The 19,671-nt window shown below is 36.2% G+C and overlaps 1 protein-coding gene across 6 annotated transcripts in view; it reads left to right on the top strand.

Moving 5' to 3' along the window:
* The window catches only part of FAM227B (family with sequence similarity 227 member B), a 234,146-nt gene continuing 214,495 nt past the window's right edge, over positions 21–19,671 (top strand). For 2 of the 6 annotated variants that reach the window (XM_021073744.1, XM_021073737.1), the window contains exons 1-7: positions 21–157; positions 10,085–10,211; positions 11,597–11,650; positions 13,918–14,149; positions 16,115–16,182; positions 17,067–17,102; positions 17,941–18,045. In XM_021073744.1, coding sequence (XP_020929403.1) covers positions 10,164–10,211; positions 11,597–11,650; positions 13,918–14,149; positions 16,115–16,182; positions 17,067–17,102; positions 17,941–18,045 — 543 coding nt within the window. In that variant the 5' untranslated portion in view covers positions 21–157; positions 10,085–10,163. The other 4 variants (XM_021073726.1, XM_021073720.1, XM_021073727.1 and 1 more) reach the window with 4 other exon arrangements.

A 19,671-nucleotide genomic window follows, 5' to 3' on the forward strand; every position in this document is an offset into this window, starting at 1 on the left:
TTGCTAGGGCCGGGCTCAGCCAGCCCTGAGGGCGAAGGTAACGGGTGGGGAGGACCGCGGGGCGGGGTTAGACGGGAAGTCCCGCCTCAGCCTCTGCGCGAGTCTGTGGTGTTGCCCTTTTCCGGAGAGAGGAGTTGGAACAGCTGGCCTTGACAGGGTAAGGATGGGCCTTAAGACCCCTGCCAGCCCTCCGCTGAGCTCCCTTCTACGAACTGGCCGGGACCGCCAAAGTGCGATGCGGTTCTCGAAATGTACGGTCAAGGTGTAGTTGCAGTAAGTTGTGAAACATGCGGTTCCTACAGAACTTTCCCATTTCCAATATCCCAAATATTTTAATCGTGGGAACTTTGTTCTATTACTTTTTTTTAAATGACTGTCAGGAGAAATATTTTGTGCGCTGAGTAGTAATGAAAGCTATTAGAGAAATTATATATCTTGATGATTTTGTTTGCTAAACTACACACTCATGTAGAGTTGCACTACTTTGTTCACTTTTCCCGTTTGAAATTAAGCATAATATGTGGATAGATTATTAAGCCATCTTCCCTTGCCCCAACCTAAAGAAAATCCAAACAGAATGAATGCGTGTTAACAATCGTGAGATGTGGAAAAAGTGGCCAGGTATTGAGCAATGTATTGAATACTGTGAATTTAGCAACTGAGAGAGAAAAAGACAGAACCTTGACTTAGAGGACCTTAAAGATATCGTTACACAGTACAGAAGACACAGTATGACTAGTAAATTACACGAATTTCAGAAGAGCTCAGAGTGGAGTAGTCAGTGAAGGCTTATTGACTGGACTTGTGTAAAGCCTTGAAGAATAATTGTGGCTTAGGGCTGTGTTGTTCAGAGTTATTCAGTGTGGGTACCACTGGTGGGGAAGTCCCATTTCTGAGCAAGGAAATCTATTTAGTCACAACTACACTTTTTAAAAATTGAGATGGTCTACTGTGGAAATATCCATGCATGGTACTTGGTAAAGTTAAGTATTACTTTATGGAGTTTTAAATTATATATATGCATGAATGTGTGCACTAGGTCATGTTTATAAAATGTATTTCTCATTGTGTGTTTCTCTTTTAGAAAATTTGAAAGTCACTGCTTTAGGGGGAAAGACTAATAGCAATAGCAAAGTCTCCAAGCCAAGAATAAGTAATTCACACCTTTATCTTTTTTAACTACTTTAATTCAAGTGCACGGATTAAAAAAGCAAATCATTCTGTTTATTAATCAGAGTATCAGGTTATAATAGCTATGTAATAAATTATTCAAAAATATGGCTTTAGTTCAGTAGAGCACAGCGGAACAAATTTTTTTCTGATAAAAGTCAGCTGGGAAAACTATGAATGCTAGCAGAGCTCCTGTGTGTAGCTTCCCCATGTGGCCTGGGCTTCCTCACGATACGGCATTGGGGTAATCAGACTTTTTAGCTTTGTCAAGGGTTGCAATAAGCAAGGCAGAAACTACATGTTCTTTTCTAATTTAGTTCCTAAAAGTAACATAGCATCATTTATCTCACATTCTTTTGATTATAAGTGAGTTTCGAGATATGTCCAGATTTTAAGAGAGAGGACATAGGTGCTACTTCTCAGAAGATTGTCAAGGAGAGTTCTCCTGTGGCACAAGGGGGTTAAGGATCCAGCATTGTCACTGCAGCAGCCTGGGTTGCTGCTGTGGCTAGGTTTTGAACCCTGGCCCAGCACCTTCCACATGCCATGGGTGTGGCAAAAAAAAAAAAAGAAAGAAAAGAAAAGAAAAAAAAGATTGTCAAGGAATTTGAGGCTGTTTAAAAAACAAAAACAGCACAGTGAATTTATTGCTGTTGAGAAAAACCTCAAAATTTCAGTGGTTTAATGCAAAAAACTTATTTCTCACAAGAAATCTACTGTTACTAGTCAGATGAAATGTTAAACTCAAACATGTAAGTTTCTATTTTTAATAGTTCTGCTGTCTCCTACAACTTGGGGTCCACAGCTTACATGACCAGAAAGCATGGTGAATTGCACAAAAAGTTTTAGAGGTCAGCCTTAAAAATGACATAGAGCACTCTGCCCAGATTTCATTGGCCAGAATTTAGTCCAGGGTCCCCACTAAGGGATTATAAGGGAACTATAAGTGAGCCTGAGAAATGTAGAGAAAGATATATATGCATAGATATATATATGTATATATAGATATATATTTTTTTTTAGGGCCACACCTGCAGCATATGGCTAGGGGTCAAATCAGAGTTGCTGCTGGCCTGTGCCACAGCCATAGCAACACCAGATCCAAGCCACATCTTTGACCTACACTACAACTTGCGGCAATGCTGGATCCTTAACCCACTAAACAAGGCCGGGAATCGAACCCTCATCCTCATGGATACTAGTGAGGTTCTTAACCCGCTGAGCCACAGGAGGAAGTACTGAAATGTACATGTATTGATAAGCAATAATAGCTTGCCACATTCTAGGCTTTTAACCAAAACCCTGTGGTCCCCAGTTTTCAGTTCTCTCAAAAGGAAATTTTTTTCAAGAATTTTCAGGTTTTCTTCTGTTATATACTACAAATGGCAAAATATACTGCAACTTCCTGATTTTTCAGGACATTTTCCATTGACTTTCTCCTATGGAGGTCAATGATAAATCTCTTTTATAACACTACCCCCAAGTGTTGAATATTCCTTCTCTCCCTACCCCCACACATGCTTCTTATCCTCTCATCTCTCAATGTAGTAATATCATGATTTTTGTTTAAATTAACATTTGTAAGTACTGTTCAACCCTGAGCCACATATGACATTATCTTCTAATACAATCTTTAACCTTCCTTTGTCTTAATAATTGTCATATTTTTATGTACTTATAAATAATCTGTCCTCAGAAACTCTGCCAAAGTGACAAAACATCACAAACACATCAACTAATCTAGCAGATTTTTTCTATCCAGATAATCCCTCAAAAGCATTACAATCTCTAGTTCATTCAGTATTGCTTGCTTTTTACTAATCCAATACTGCTCTCCTGTGTTGGATCCCTTGTTTCCTTTTTCTTTGTTTAATCATTTGTTTTCATAAACCATATCTTCTAGTAGCTTCCTGAGAAAAGGTAAATGAGAGTGTTGTAGATAGCACAATGACCACCTTCACTCCCACCGAAGATGTCTACATCCCACGCTCCAGATCCTATAAATATGTTTTCTTCTATGACAGAAGGAATCTTACATACGGAATTGAGTTAAGGATCCTTCACTGAGGAAATTACCCGATTATCTTTGTGGGACCAACATAATCACAAGTGTCCCTATAGGAGGGAGACAAGGTCAAAGAGGGGAGAAGATGCTACAGTTCTGGCCTTGAGGTTGGAGGAAGGCTCTAAGGAACAAAGCAATGGAGGAGACTCCTACCTAGATGCTGGAAGAAAGGAGAAACAGATTCTGCCCTAGAGCCTCGGGGAGGAGGATAGCTCTGCAGACCTGTTGTAGGCTGCTGACCTTCAGAGCTGTCACAGAAATAAACCTGTGTTGATTTAAGCAAATAAATTTGTGCTAATCTGTCACAGCAGCAATATGAAATAAATACAGAGAGAAACGGTAATTTTTTTTTTGTACTAATGTGCAGATTGAAACATCCCGTGCACTTAATTGATGAACTATCTATATTTGAACTTCTAGGTTAAGAGCTATTTTCCTGGAATAATCATCTAAAGTCTTATCTTTTTTTCTCTGATTCTTTAACATTTTAATTCTAGTTTCTAGATTTCGTCACCTTTTCTTTCCCTACAAACTTTTAGTTGAGCCATTACATTTGTACTTGGGTTTTTTTTTTCCTTCTACCTCATAAAATGCTATTTAAGTTTCAGGGACACATTATTTTATCATATCTCTCTTAGGCTCTTAAAGATGTTTGCAAAGTTTCCTTCTGTTCCTTCTCAGATTTTATTTTCAGTTATCTGTTTGGATTTCTTTTTTGATGTTGTTTTTTTATCTTTTTGAAAACTACAGTTATTTCTTAAATATCTAGTAAGCCTTGGACTTTTGTTCATATTGAAGAATAAAGATTAGAGCAGTGCTATAAAACTCAGTGTGTCTGCATAACAGGATTGGATTTTTCAATGGGAAAATTTCAAACACCTGTAGATAAAAAGGCACTAATGAAGATAAGAGGAGAAATCAATGCAACTGAAAACAAATGTACACTAGAAGAAAGCAACAAAGCTTTTGGTTTTTTGGAAAGATGAATCAAATCAACAGGCCCTTAGGCCCACCAAGTAAAAAGAGAAAACTCAGAATACAAATATCAGGGATGAAAATAGAAAACATCCTACAGATGGTAAAGATAATAAGAAGTTATTAAGAACAAATATTCCTGTCAAAAATTTGACATTTTTTATTTTTTCTTGAAAAACACCATTTACTCAAACTGACATAAGAGGAAATAGACAATGTCAATGATTCTGTATCAGTTTTAAGAAATTGCATCAGTATTAATTTGCTCTGGCCACCATAATAGAACATCACAGACTTAACGATTTAACAACAGAAATTTATTTTCTCAATAAAATTAAGACAAGGGTTGGCTTGTCTGAACTCTGAGACAAAGGGTTGTTTTCTAATGAAATCTCTCTTTCTGGCTTATAGATGGCTGCCTTCTCTGTCCTCACATGGCCTTTGTGTGTGCATAGAAAGATATATCTGGTTTCTCTTTCTCTTGTTATAACGACAACACTCTTATTGGATTAGGGCCCCATCCTTATGACCTAATTTAAACTTAATCTCCCCAAAGGCCTTAGTTCCAAACACAGCCACATTATGGGTTAGGGCTTCAACATAGGGGCTAGAAAAAAAGAGTGTCTGAGATAAAGACTTCACTGGGATGCACTTAACGGTATTAATTATCCAAACTAAAGCACAGAGGAAAAAAGTTTGGAAAAAAAACCCAACAGCCTCAATGATCTGTAGAACCATTCAAGCTACCTAACAGAGATGCAATTGAAGTCCCTGAAGAATAAAAACACTTCAATAAATAATTATGATTATCCAAATTGATGAAAACTATAAATGAACAGATTCAGAAATTCAGCAAACCCAAACAGAATTAAGAAAGGAAGAACCGGGGCGGAGGGGAGGGGTAGGCAGGGTAGGCAGGGAGAAATCAACCCCATTGACTGCTGAAAACCAGTGATAATGAGCTTGTTTTAAAAGCAGCCAGAGGAAAAAGACAGATTACATATAGAAGAAAAAGATAAAAATGATGAGAATATGTTCTCTTGTCATAATTATTCACCTTTGGTAGCCACCTGAAAAATGAAAATGTATCTACAGACTTATATATGATTTTCATAGCAGCTTTTTTTTCCCATAATATCTCAAATCTTTAAACACACACAGTAGAATACTGCTCAGCAATAATATGCAATGATATTGGTTATTTCCCAGAAATCTTATGTTGAGCAGAAGAAGCCAGACACAAAAAAGTACATAATGTTATGATTCCATTCTTATGAAATTCTAGATGAGGCAAAACTATAGTTAGCTTGTCTATAGTTAACAGAAAGCAGATCAGTGTTGCCTAATGCCAATGGTGGGATATGTTTGTGTGGAGTTGTGTGGACAAGAAAGTGGCACATGAAAACATTTTGGGAGTGATCCGATATTACACATTTTTAGCTATGGTGGAGTTTACTTGGATATATGCACTTTTCAAAACTCTGAACTGTCATTTAAAATGGTTATTTACATAGTAATTATGTAGTTAAGTAAATTATACCCAATAAAGTTGCTTTAAATAGAAAAACCATTTCTGTTGCTACTTACTGGCAAGAAATAATAGAAAAGGACATGTTAAAAATACCATCTACAGTTTAAACATTAAAAAAAAAATAGCAAACCATACAAAAGCAATCATATACCGTGGCAAAAATCTGATGAAAAATTGTACAAGATCTCTATACAGAAAACTAACAAACAGTACCAAAGGAAATTTTAAAATATCTAAATAAATGGAGAAATATACTATCTTCATGGATTCAAAGATATAACACTATAAAGATGTTATTTACTCAAATCGATCAGTTTTTTTAATCTAATCCCATTAAAATTCTGGTAGTTTTCTGCAGATTTTGACAGTCTGATTCCTAACATTTAAAGGGAAATGTAAAAGGATAAAAACAGTGATGATCAGCTCAAAGAGGAAGACAAATCTGGAGTATGTAAGCTATAACATATTAGGATGTATTAAAGGTACAGTTATTAAAACTGTATGATATTATCAAAAGGACAGAAAATTAAACCAAAGGAGCAGAATTGAGTGTCCAGAAACAGACCTGCATACCCACATCTCTAGTCACTTGAATTTATGGCTAGGTGGTACTGAAATGTAGCAGGAAATACAGTCTTTAAAAGTAATTGGATCTGGATCAGCTGGGAAAATGTATGGGAAAAAAATTTAAAAAATAAAAACCTCAATTTATTATCTCACCTAAAACACAGAAGTCAATTCAAGGTAGATCATAGACTTAAATGTGAAAGTAAGAAGTGTGACATTTAGAAGGTAAAATAGAAGACCATCTTTTTTTTGGGGGGGGGTGTAGGTGAAAGTTTCCTTAGTAGAATAAAAATGCATAAAGACTTCATTATAATTAAAGCACTCTAATAAAACATCAAAATAGTCCACATGATTTTGTCTTCTCTGACAATCTATATCATAAAAATACAAAATCAATAAAAATATCAACAAATCAGCATCAATAAAATCAATTAAAAATACCAACACCCAAGTAAAAAAATGAGCAAAAGGCTTGAACATTTGCTTTACAAAGGAAGATATCCAAATTGCCAACAAGCATGTGGAACATTGATCAACATCATTTTTCAACAAGAAAGTGAAAATTAAAATCACAAGTACCACTACATAGCCACCAGAATTGCTGCATTTAAAAGTATTGAAAATATTTAGTAACAATAGTACTAAAGAATGCTGCATTTTTGGAGTTCCCGTCGTGGCGCAGTGGTTAACGAATCCAACTAGGAACAGTGCGGTTGCGGGTTTGATCCCTGCCCTTGCTCAGTGGGTTAACGATCCGGCGTTGCCGTGAGCTGTGGTGTAGGTTGGACCCCTAGCCTGAGAACCTCCATATGCTGCGGTAGCGGCCCAAGAAATAGCAAAAAGACAAAAAAAAAAAAAGAATACTACATTTTTTAGTAAGAATGTGAAGTCACTGAAACTCTCTGTTCAGAGTAAAAATAGATACAACCACTTTGGAAAATTACTTGGCAGTATCTACTAAGTCTGACCCAGCAACCCACTCCCAGTTCTGCATCAAGTGTACCAAAGCACATTAAAAAGAATTCACACTATCTTGATTTGATAAAATGCAATATAATTTATGCAAATAGAAAATGAAACATCAAATGTCCATCAAAATTAGAAGGAATAAATAAACTTTAATATATGTTATACAATAGAATACTACACAGCAAAGAAAAAATGTTAACTATTACTGTATGAAACAACATAGATGAATCTTAGAGACATAATGTCAAATGCAGGGAGGCAGGAAGTATACATACTGATTATTCCATTCAAATGAAGTTCAAAAATTGGCAAAATTTATCTAGAAAGGTAGAAATCAGAAAACTTTATATTTGAGAGCCAAATGACTGGAAGGGAACAAGACGTTACTCTGCATTACTGGTAATGTTCTATATCTTCTTTTTTTTTTTTTTTTTTGCTTTTCAGGGCCACACCTGTGGCATATGGAAGTTCACAGGCCAGGGGTTGAATTGGAGCTACAGCTGCCAGCCTACACCACAGCCACAGGATCCATGCTGCATCTGTGACCTATACCACAGCTCTCAGCCACCACTGAGTGAGTTGCTGAGATCCATAAACCACTGAGTGAGGCCAGAGATCAAACCCACATCCTCATGGATACTAGTCAGATTCATTTCTGCTGAGCCACAATGGAACTCCTGTAATGTTCTATATCTTGATTTGGACATTGGTTATATGGGTGTACAATTTTTTTTTAAGTTATCAACTCATACAGTTAGGAGCTGTGCTGGTATTGGTTATTTATATTCTACTCTCATTTTAAAAATTCAGTCTACTAAGGATTTATTTTTTCCCATCTTTTAAAAGATCAACTTGCAATTCATTGAGTTCTCTGTTTTCATATTTTTGCTTCATTGACTTCTGCTCATATCTTGTTTATTCCTTTTTCCTACTTATTTTTTAAAATTATTTTTGCTTTTTTTAATCTTCCTAAGTTTTGTGTTTTCTTCTAAGAATAGTTTTAGGTGCCATCCACAATTTTTAACACCTTGTGTTTTCATTATCTTTCATTGTCATTCAGTTACAAATTTTTCTTATTTCTTTTAGCTAGATATAGGTTATTTAACATTTAAGGATTTTCTAGATATCTTTTTGTTACTATTTTCTGTTGTAGTCAGAATATGCTCTGAGTGATTTCAATTATTGAAATTTTGAGACTTGTTTTATGGTACAGCATAGATCCATCTTGGTGAAGGTTTTATGTTCCATTACTTACAAAGACTGTATACTCTACAGTTGTGGGGTATAGTTGTTCTATAAATGTCGATTAGGTTAAGTTGCTTGATAGTGTTGCTCAAATCTTTTATCTCCTTACTGATTTGTGGATTTTTGTACTTGATTCATCAGTTACTCAGAGACAGATGTTATAATCTCCAACCATAACTGTGGTTTTACTTTTTTATGATCAGGCCCCTAAAGATGCCTGTTCTGTTGTTTTTCAGTACATCCCCTGCCCCAACCAGTCTCTGCCATAGTATCCGCTTCAACCAGTTATTGTTCTAATCCTTAGATCAAAAACAGCTCCACCTGCTAGTTTAGCAAAGGGAAACATCTGTCCTCAACCCAGGAGCTGTAAGGGACCCTCCTCTGTGGTTTCCCTGGTAACTGATGAGCCAACCTGATGTCAGTTGTCCCTTTAAATGGTAGGCTCCTCCCACGAAGAGCTAGATTACTGCCAGGTCCTATCTGCTGTACTGACTGAGGTCTCACTCCAGCACCTTGCTCAGGACTTGTAAGATTTCCTATCCAGTAAACTATTTCTGTTTCTGTTGCTGTTCCCAGGTTTTCTTCATCTTGCAACTGAGCAATTACAAAGCTGGTAGGAAAGGTGCAGCCCAACATCTGTATTTCCTTTTAGTTTTATTCTGCCACATTTCTTTTGAAGCTCTTTCATTAGATGCAAACACATTTGGCACTGATATGACTTCTTAATGAACTGACCTTTTATCAACATGAAATAACCTTATTTACATCTGGTAATATTCCTTGTCTTAAAGTCTACTTTGTCTGATATTAATATAAACACACCAGTTTTCTTATTTTAAGCGTTTGCATGGTTCTAGGATTCCCATTTGTTTCTTTTTTAGAATTTCTATTTCTCTGTCTTCGTGTACTATAATCCAACCTATATTGGAAAATCTTTAATGTATTTATAATAGCCGTTTTTAAGTCCTTTATGGTAATTATAGTAATTAGAGTCTCAGTGAATTTGTATTGACTGTATTTTCTCTTGATTATGGATCCTATTGTCCTTCTTTGCATATCTTAAAATTGTTGTATTGTGCATTAGACATGTGGAAAAAATTGTGGAGGCTGAAGTTTAATTTAGTTTTAGTTTTTAGAGTATAAGCCTTTTTCTCTCCTTAGCACTTCTCATGAGAAGCTAATTTTTGTAAATCCTCCTAGATTTGCATTGGGCTTTAGGGTTGGCTTCAGCTTTAATTAGATTGATCTCACCTGTGATTAACCCAAACTCCAACCTCCCTCTTCATAAGCCACCTCTTATATTTTGTCATTGTTGAGTTGGGATATGTGTGGAATGAAACTCTAGATTTTTTTGGTTCACCTTTAGACCCAACTCTTTTTGGGCTCCTGAAACCCAAGTACTGTGAGAATATGTTGGCTTATTTTAGTTCAGTTCCTTCCAGGCCCTCCTATATTGCCGCTTTTTTTTTGACAAAATTCAGAATTAAAATGTGGGGGCAGCAGGGGCATGGACTGTTTGGTTGAGTCTTTTTTTTTTTTTTTTTCTTTTGGGTATCTTTCAGGCTCCGGTTTATTCCTCCAGTGCATGCTGACACTTGAAGCCCAGGTGATTTCTGTTCATCTCTTCAAAGTTACTATACCATGGCAGGCCAACTCTTCCCTCAATGTGCACATAGAGCTCGCTGCCGGGTAAGGAAGCTGCCACTGCTTTACACTCACATAAACAGGAGTTTTGTCTTTAATAGTCCAATGTTACCATCTTAAAATTCTTATTTTTTGAACAAGGGACTCTGTATTGTTTCAAATCAAATCATGCAGTCACTCCTGCTTACCAGCATCCACCACTTTTCACTAACTCCATAGACCAGTAAGACTTTTTTCTTTTCTTTTTTTTTTTTTTTTTTGGTCCAGGATTTTCTTCTTGTTACCATGGAATCATCAGCATTTTGCATCCTTCTACATCCTACCAAGATCATAAGTCTATTTATGCCTCACCTCCTTTTAACTTTCCCTAGAGAAATCTGGAATTTTATGCAATTTTACGCAATTTTGACTTCCTTAATTCATTTGTCTAATTCCCTTTAACTGAAATGTGGGTATTTTTGGTGCTTTGTACTGGAAGTGGTTTGACAACCATCACAAGGAAAAAGAAGTAACATTTAAATTGTTTTAATTAGGCTCCTTTGTATTCTGTGCATTTAAAATATACTAATAGCTTCCTAGAGTTCCTGTCCTGGCTCAGTGGTTAATGAACCCGACTAGCATCCATGAGGATGCAGGTTTGATCCTTGGCCTCACTCAGTGGGTTAAGGATCCGACGTTACCTTGAGCTGTCGTTTAGGTGGCAGACGTGGCACGGATCCCGCATTGCTGTGGCTGTGGCATAGGCTGGCAGCTACAGCTCTGATTCGACCACTAGCCTGGGAACATCCCTATGCTGCAGATGTGGCCCTAAAAAGACCATATATGTATGTGTGTATTCACACACACACAGATATTTACTGATATGTATACTGATAGCTTCCTTCTAGTGAAACTGCTATACTCGTTTTTAAAGATACTATATCGTGAGCATTTTTTCTCTAAGCATTCTGCATATACCATCTCTTATTTCTTACTCTTCCCAATTTGACCAGGCTTAGAGCTGCATATTTTCCGTAAAATTTCTTGTCAGCTCTATGCATCTTTGCTTCCGTACACTTATTTTTTTATGTCTGTCACATATGCCCTTTATTTTTGTTATTATGTTACATATTCACTTATATTCATCACATGTTTTAAACACTAGTAAGACAGTGAAATATCCTATTCAACCTCAAGTGTATAGTTATTTTTACAAAAGATGGCCTTGTGATTTTGTAATCTTAACCATTTTATCTGTTGATGTGAATTATGTTCTAGTGACCCTTTTCAAAGTGCAAAGATTTTACAGAGTATATATTTTACAATATGTTACAGCTCTGAAAATTATAACTTAAGTCCAGTGTCATAATGTACTTAAATAAATTAGATGTAAGCATCATATAGACAACATGAATTTATGCTAATGAAAAATACTGATTTTACTTCATTAGATAATGCAGGAACCTCCAAAGAGCATTGAGGAATTCTTAAAGCTTCAAAACTGGGTAAGTAGAGTATCCCATTTTTATGGGACCTGCTCCACCAAAGTTCTCTTCCTTTGGGACTATAACTATTCTTTTTGATCACTATAGAATTACTTTATCAATTCAAAAAATTGTCTGAGAGTTTGATTAAAATTACAGTAGGCATTTGGATTACTTTTAGAAGCTTAGTTCTTTTCAAAAGTACATTCTAAAATTATAATGCTAACGCTATAAAGACTTAAAGTGCCACTAGTCATCCATCCACCTCCTTAAATGTAATTTTTTTAAATTTCAGAATTACCAATGTTTTTTTTTCTGATTATGACTGAGGTAGTCATTTTAGAAAATTAAAAGAAGAGGAGATAGCACTAAAGAGGATAAGCATCCTAATTTTATCATTTGTAGATTAATCTCGCTCTTTAAAGTAGAGAAAATAGAATCTAATCAGGCTGGTAGAATTTCAGGATACTCTATTCACCTCCTAGCATACTTAAATATCTTGAACAAGAATTGTGATATATTTCTTACGTCTGGCATAAAGGATATGTTTTCATAATGCTTTGCATGTATTGTGAAATCTGTACAAATTTATTTCCATTTTAGCCTCTCCCCACTTTCTCAACTCCCCTAATGAGAGCAACACATGACCCATAACATCAGGACTATGTTTTTAAATGTGACTGTCATTCTGGTTTGACAGTGTTTGTCTCCAGGGGTTGTATCCTATGATCAAATCTTATATTTCTGAGATGTTTGTATTTTTGACACATTTAATACCCATATTTAATGCTGGAAAACATCCCCAGATAGTTATGCGTTTTGCTTAAGATGCATGTTTATAGGATTCAGGAGAGGGCACTTCCATATCTAAGTCATACTCTTTTTTTCAGAATTAAAAACTAGGTGTTATTCAGGTGCCTGTTATCATTAGAGATTACGAGGGGTTTAGGAAGCTTTTAAAGGAAGATGGAAGTAGAATAGACCAAGGCAGATTTTAAATTCCTGATCTTCAGACTTTAGGTGTATTCCTATTTAGCTAAATCCCCAGAATACCTTTCCCAAATTCCTTTTGTAGAGTTTCATCCTGTGAACATTTCCTTCTGTTCCAGAAAGCATCCTCTAATTCACAAACCTTTATGTCAGCTATCTTTTTTTGGTATTAAACAATTTGTTGAAAGATTAATCTTATATTTAGATTTGCAAATGTTAATGTCCTGATTCTCCTTTCCTCCCCTTCATTTCCCTTTTCTTTTCTTCTTTCCTTCTTCTCTTTCCCTTCCTGAACACTTTTGTCCTAAAGCCACGTGGGGGCCAAAACAAGGCAGCATCCTTATTGGCAGGGGGAGGGGAATGTTCTGTGGTTGCCCAGAGCAGGCATTCTGAACTCAGCCACAGCAGGGAAGGTATCCATGTGACACCATAGGTTCAGGGTCCGAGGGCATGAAGATGGTGTTTACATGTGGCTAGGAGTGGGGAGGTGATTTCAGAGAAGTGGGGAGGTATGCCATGGCCTGGTATGGGAAGTGGGAGCCCAAATAGAGCTAAGGAAGGTGTCCCTGAAGAATAGGCAGCCTGGCGTTGGCTGCCAGAGCCTAAGCAAGATGAGAAGGATATCCACATGGCAAAGAATCTGCCAGCAGATAGGAGGGATTTGTTACCTGAAAAGATTGATCAAATAAGTACCTATATTTAAGATAATGGCAGCTTGGCTTTTCACTGTTGGGGATGGTAATTATAAAATATGGAAAGAAAAAAATTTGAATGTTTGGAGTTGGAATTATATGTATCAGTATGAACTCATGGTTTTAACTGCATAGAGATCAAGACTGAGCAACTGTTGAGACTGAAGAAGGCTAAAGATATGACACCTAAATGCAGTGTGTGATACTGAACTAGATCCTTTTGGTATAAAGAACATATTGGTTTAGTTGATGAAACTGGAGTAGGTTGGAAGATTTGAGAGGAACAATGTATCAATGTCAATTTTCTTATTCTGATGGTTATGTTTTAGCTATGTAGGAAAATTTTTTGCTTTAGGGAATAAATGTTAAAGTATTTAAGGATGATGGGGTCATCAGTCAAGTAAGCAACTTATTTTCAAATGATTCAGGAAAAAATAAAAACATTTGAAATTTCTAAAGTTTATGGTTGTTTCAGAAATTTAAGAAATACACTTAATGGAAATAATGCTATAGAATAAAATCTTGATTTTAGCTCTTTGATCTTCAAATCTACTGTTTAAATGTGTTAAAAATGATTTAAATTTTATTCTCTTATATTTTTTGCAGGATCACTGGCCAAAGGAAATCCATTTGAGGGATAATGATAAGTTGTTACATACTCTGAAAAAAATAAAAGAAGATAGTTCATTTATTTCAATCTATACGCATCTGTGGGAAAATGTACCACGAATACATGATGCAGTCATGGCCATGGAGTCAAGATTAGCAGATTGTTCAATTCTTTTGAAAAACCATGCCTCTAAAATATTTGAGTGGAACAGCATAATTTCCAGGACAAGTAAACCTTATTTTTTTATGCATAAAGTAATTGTCATTTGTCTCTGTGTCTCTTCCTGTGTGTGTGTTTTTCTCATGAAGAATGAAATCCTAAGGTATAAAATATCTCAAAATATAAATATAAATTTATTTTACTTTAAAACCTCTTCATTTCAAAATGGTCCAGTATGGATATTTAGTTGAACATTTGAATTCAAAGAAAATTCTCTAGGACAAAGCCTAAAACAGTTGTGAACTTTATTGAGCTGGAGCAGAAGTAACCAAATGCAGGGAAACAAAGTTACATTAACTGATATTGGCACCAGAGACAAGCAAGTCGGCAACATAAAAACCGGCATATCAGCAATATAAAAACCGGTAGACCTAAAACCTCAAAGTAGAAGGAGAGGTGACCAGTGTGGGCTGAATTAGCTTGTAGGAAGTACTTAGCATTCAGTATTAAGTTTCACCAGACTCAGTGAGAAGCATATCTGCAAGTAACGATAATTTTTACTACTTTTCTGTATTTATATACATTTTAACTATTTAATTCTTTCAGAATAAGTTTAGATACTAGTGTCAATTTTCTATCTTATCCTGATTTAATGGGCAAATGTCATATGTATTAAAAACGATTTTGGGGAGTTCCCGTCGTGGCGCAGTGGTTAACGAATCCGACTAGGAACCATGAGGTTGCAGGTTCGAGCCCTGCCCTTGCTCAGTGGGTTAACAATCTGGCGTTGCCGTGAGCTGTGGTGTAGGTTGCAGACGCTGCTCGGATCCTGCGTTGCTGTGGCTCTGGTGTAGGCCGGTGGCTACAGCTCCGATTGACCCCTAGCCTGGGAACCTCCATATGCCGCAGGAGCGGCCCAAGAAATAGCAAAAAGACAAAAAAAAACGATTTTGGTTGTGCTTAGAAAATATATGTACTGACTAACTTATTTAGTTATATTTAGCTAACATCCTTTTGGGGACCTTGAGTTTTCAAAATCTGAAAAGGTATTTAAATACAATACTATTCACTACTTTTAAAATTTTCCTAATTGAATTTTTAATTATTTTAATTAAATAAATATTTTTGAAAATATACAGGCTGCATATATAGGAGCAGTGTGTCTAAACATATATATATATAGAGAGAGAGAGAGAGAGAGCGAGAGAGCATATGTGTGCACTTTAAAAAATAATTTTTAATATATTAATTGTCCTCAAAACATAAATAACAGATCTTGGACTCATTCTAAGTTATCTGACTTCAAATCCCCCCATTAGTCTTTCATCTGGTCATGCTCCAAAGTACTGTACTGGATTGAATTTAAGATGACCATGTAACCAAATATTTGAAAAACATAGGCTCGTTCAGTAGGAAGGGATTTGGGTAAAAATGCAGCTATAGAAGTAGTAAAGACATATTACTTGGAATATGACATTTATGAAAAAGAAAGTGAAACAAGATAAAATTATTCAATCAAGACTGTATGTGTCTCGCATTATGCTGATCAAAATATCTAGTTGATATTATTGAATAGTTTTATATGTAATTTGCTTAAAGTGTTTTAAGTGTTTTCAGTTTTTTTCATTATATGAAATAGATTTTATCTGCTCTCAGTAAATACCTAAAAATCCCTTTTTTTTTTTTTTTCAGTTGTGACATGTGGAAGTTCCCAGGCCAGGGATCAGCAGTGACAATGCCAGATCCCCTCAACCCACTGAACCACCAGAGAACTCCTAAAATTACCTTTAAAATTTTTTTCCTATTTTATTTATTGTATTTTATTTTTAAGTATAGTTGGTTTACAGTATTGTCCCAATTTCTCCTGTACAGCATAGTGACCTAGTCTTACATACATATACACATTCTTTTTCTCATACTATTTTCCATCATGTTGTATCCCTGTGCTATACAGTAGGACCTCATTGCTTTTGTTACCATTGTTTTTTCAATTTTAAAATATATTTATATGTTACGGATTTTCACTTTTTAAAGGTTCTCCTGGAAAACTGAAACAATACAGGGCATTTCTAAAGAAGTACCATAAGGAAAAGAAGATAATGGTATAGTATTTGTTTTCATTTTCCCTGAAAAATTATATTTTCACAGAAAATATAACTACTGTGATTTCATAGGTAAACAATGATAGCATTAAACATTTTTTCTTTTAGTCTTTCATCTATCACTGTATTTTTAAAGCAGCTGGACTCATATTCTTTACATTCGGTATTACACTCAGTATTAGTTTGCAAGTTATTTGCACACTCATATTCCATTCTCGGGTTATTAAATTTTTTTTTAACATCGTATACTTGGGGTACAGGTCCCATATCAGTCTTACTCCTTTAGAAAAAAATAACAAAAAGTTTGACTGCTTGTAGAATTACTTTGTCAATTTTAAAAAAAAAAAAAAAAAGGACATGCCTTTCCAGGAACCACCCACATATAATGGCTAATCAAGTTGGAAACAAAAAAGCTCGCTGTTTCAACCCAGTACCGGACAATGACTAGGGGCCCTTTCAGTTCAAGAGCTCTTCTGTGTTCAGACCTGTCAGTTTGCATCATAGCTAATTTCTCCGTCTTCCCAATCTTGCCAACTCCCCTTGCCTTCCATAGATATTGATCCCAGAGGCACTCCCAATGTAAATTCCAAACACTAAATTCCACCTCACAGTCTGTTTTACAGGGAACCCAAATTGCAAGAAGTAGTTTGTTCATATTTCTATTAGAGCCCTAGCTCTCTGTTTTGTTTATATACGTATCTGATTGCCCTCTTGAATTCTAACTTTAGGGCAAGAAACATCTTTGTATTCCCGGCATCTAATACAGCAACTGCATTCTAGGTGTTAGTAGGACATACACACACACAGTTAACTGAACAAAAATTCTAAAATATACAAATTCTTAAATTTAGAATTGTAAACATTTCATTTTAAATGTTTTCCAGCTCTCAGATGAAATGGAGACAAAGAAGGATGTAGAGGTATTTAAAATTTCTGTTTCATGAGATTATATATCAGAAATACTATGTGGAAGTAAAAGAATGTTTATAATAATATAGATGTAGCTGTAAATATAGACAAGAGCCCCAGGAGAAAAAGTTAGGAACAAGTACAGAAGCTTTTTCTTTCTGCCAGCCCACATCTTTATGTGAGGTTTAGCTAAAATTCTTGATAATTTGAATTATATCAAAATTAGTTCTGAAGCTTGATACTGTTTAACTTTTGGATTTGGCATGTTAATATGCCAGGGCTCTTAATTTTGTAGAAACAAATAATACGTAGATTTTTCTTAGGTGGGATAAATATTTTTCACTTATTTTAGTAAAAATAAGAAATAATTATGTGCATGAATGATAATTAAATATTTATCTGTCTTCTGTAGTCATGTGAGAATGCTATACTGAAAAGAAGGAAGTAATTCCTTTTTTTTTTTTTTTTTTGTCTTTTTGCCATTTCTTGGGCTGCTCCCACGGCATATGGAGGTTCCCAGGCTAGGGGTCTAATCGGAGCTGTAGCTGCCAGCCTACGCCAGAGCCACAGCAACGCAGGATCCGAGCAGCGTCTGCAACCTACACCACAGCTCATGGCAACGCCGGATCGGTAACCCACTGAGCAAGGGCAGGGATCGAACCCGCAACCTCATGGTTCCTAGTCGGATTCGTTAACCACTGCGCCACGATGGGAACTCCAGTAATTCCTTTTTTTAAAAAAAAAAATTTATTATAGTTGATTTACAGTGTTGTGTCAATTTTTGCTATACAGAAAGAAATTTATTTCCCTCCTTCTAAGGGCTGTGTTATTTCCCTCCCCTTTTCTAAGGGCTGCAACTTCCCAGGATTCAGAACAGATGAGCTTACTCAACTACCAAGACATCTGAATGCTGAACGAATTTATCTTTTTATTTTAAAAGCTCATAACTTCGATGTATGTAAACATTAATTTCATTTCATGATATATTTTGAGAATATGATTTAAAGAATCAGACCTTTATTTAAAGCTATGACAAATGAGATGTTAAGCAAGATTTACTTCTTTAGGGCATTAAGTCTGGCAGAAACGACCAGTGGCATTTTTAATGCCCTGATCTCCAGAAGAGAATATGCTAAGAGTATGTGTCACTGCCTCAGAGGAGTCTGAGGTTACTAGTGTGTATCAGCTTGGCATATAACTAGCAGCTGTTTTCCCTTTCCTCTTGCTGCTCTATCAGCTCAAGATACATTAGCCTGCCCCTTTTGATCCCAAGATAACATATGAGGCCCCTTCCCCACAACCCCTTTTTTGAACCTTTAAGTAAATGTCTGGAGAATTTTTGAGTAATAGCCCTACAGGGTATCCAATCATTGACCATTGATTGCCAGGGGTAGGATGAGGTTTGAGTGGTTACTGGTAATGATTTTCCATGCACAAAAATATAAAGGGGTCACCTAAAAATGTTTCTTTTTCCTGGGTCTTGAACAATCCTTGTACCTCCAGGTAGATTGCTCTCAGACAGTTCTGAGATGGACCTGGCCCTTAGTAGGTCCTCTGCCACATCCCTCCCCCTCAGCCTTCCTGTGGGTCTTTATCTCTTAACACCAAAATCCCATTTTTTCTCTCCTACCATGTATGGTCCTTCGTAGTCCACCAGGAGGAATCAACCATCAAACCTGGATGAATCGGCTCCAGCCTTTATTTTCTGCCCATTTTTCACTCTCTTCAGCATGGGATTGTGTCTCTTTAGTGCTTAATCTTCAAGAGACAGTATTCCAGGAAATAATCGGACTAACCTAATTTGGATTTCCTGTTTGCCCTTCAGTTAAGGGAGCCACACAGCGCCTCAGTAGAAAACTCCAACCAAAATGATTCAGTAATGGCACTCTTATTTTCCATGCTAATACAGATGTTTTTCAGTCCTTCCCTCTCAGTGAGAGGGAAGTCTTAGTTTGCCCTTTTGATACAATCACCTGAGGCCATTTTTTTAAGAGGAAATTTATAGATGGTAATTGTTATACCCGGGTTATGAGCATATTTGTTACTTTCTCTGACTATGTATTCCAAGGTTTCCTCAGGGAAAAGCTTTTATTATTATGTAATACAAATTATTATTTGTCCAGAACATTCATAAGATTATTCAATCTATAATGTTTTTTTATTTCTAACATTCTATATTCTTGGTGTGTGTGTGTGTGTGTGTGTGTGTGTGTGTGTGTGTGCGCTTTTTTTTAGGGCCACGCCCATGGCACATGGAAGTTCCCAGGATAGGGGTCAAATTGGAGCTACAGCTGCCAACCTACACCACAGCAATGCAGGATCGATTGAGCAGAGTCTGTGACCTACACCACAGCTCACGGCAATGCCGGATCCTTAACCCACTGAGTGAGGCCATGGATTGAACCCGCATCCTCACGGATACCAGTCAGGTCCATTACCGCTGAGCCGTGATGGGAGCCCCACATTCTTTATTCTAAAATGGGACTATATTTTAACCAGGGATGCATATACACTTAACATAAATCACAAGTTAGTTGCATAAGCAATGCATATAAGTACCACGATGAGAAATACTTTGTA

Source organism: Sus scrofa, chromosome 1 (genome assembly GCF_000003025.6).
Source record: "Sus scrofa isolate TJ Tabasco breed Duroc chromosome 1, Sscrofa11.1, whole genome shotgun sequence".
In the NCBI taxonomy this organism is placed as follows: Eukaryota; Metazoa; Chordata; class Mammalia; order Artiodactyla; family Suidae; genus Sus; species Sus scrofa.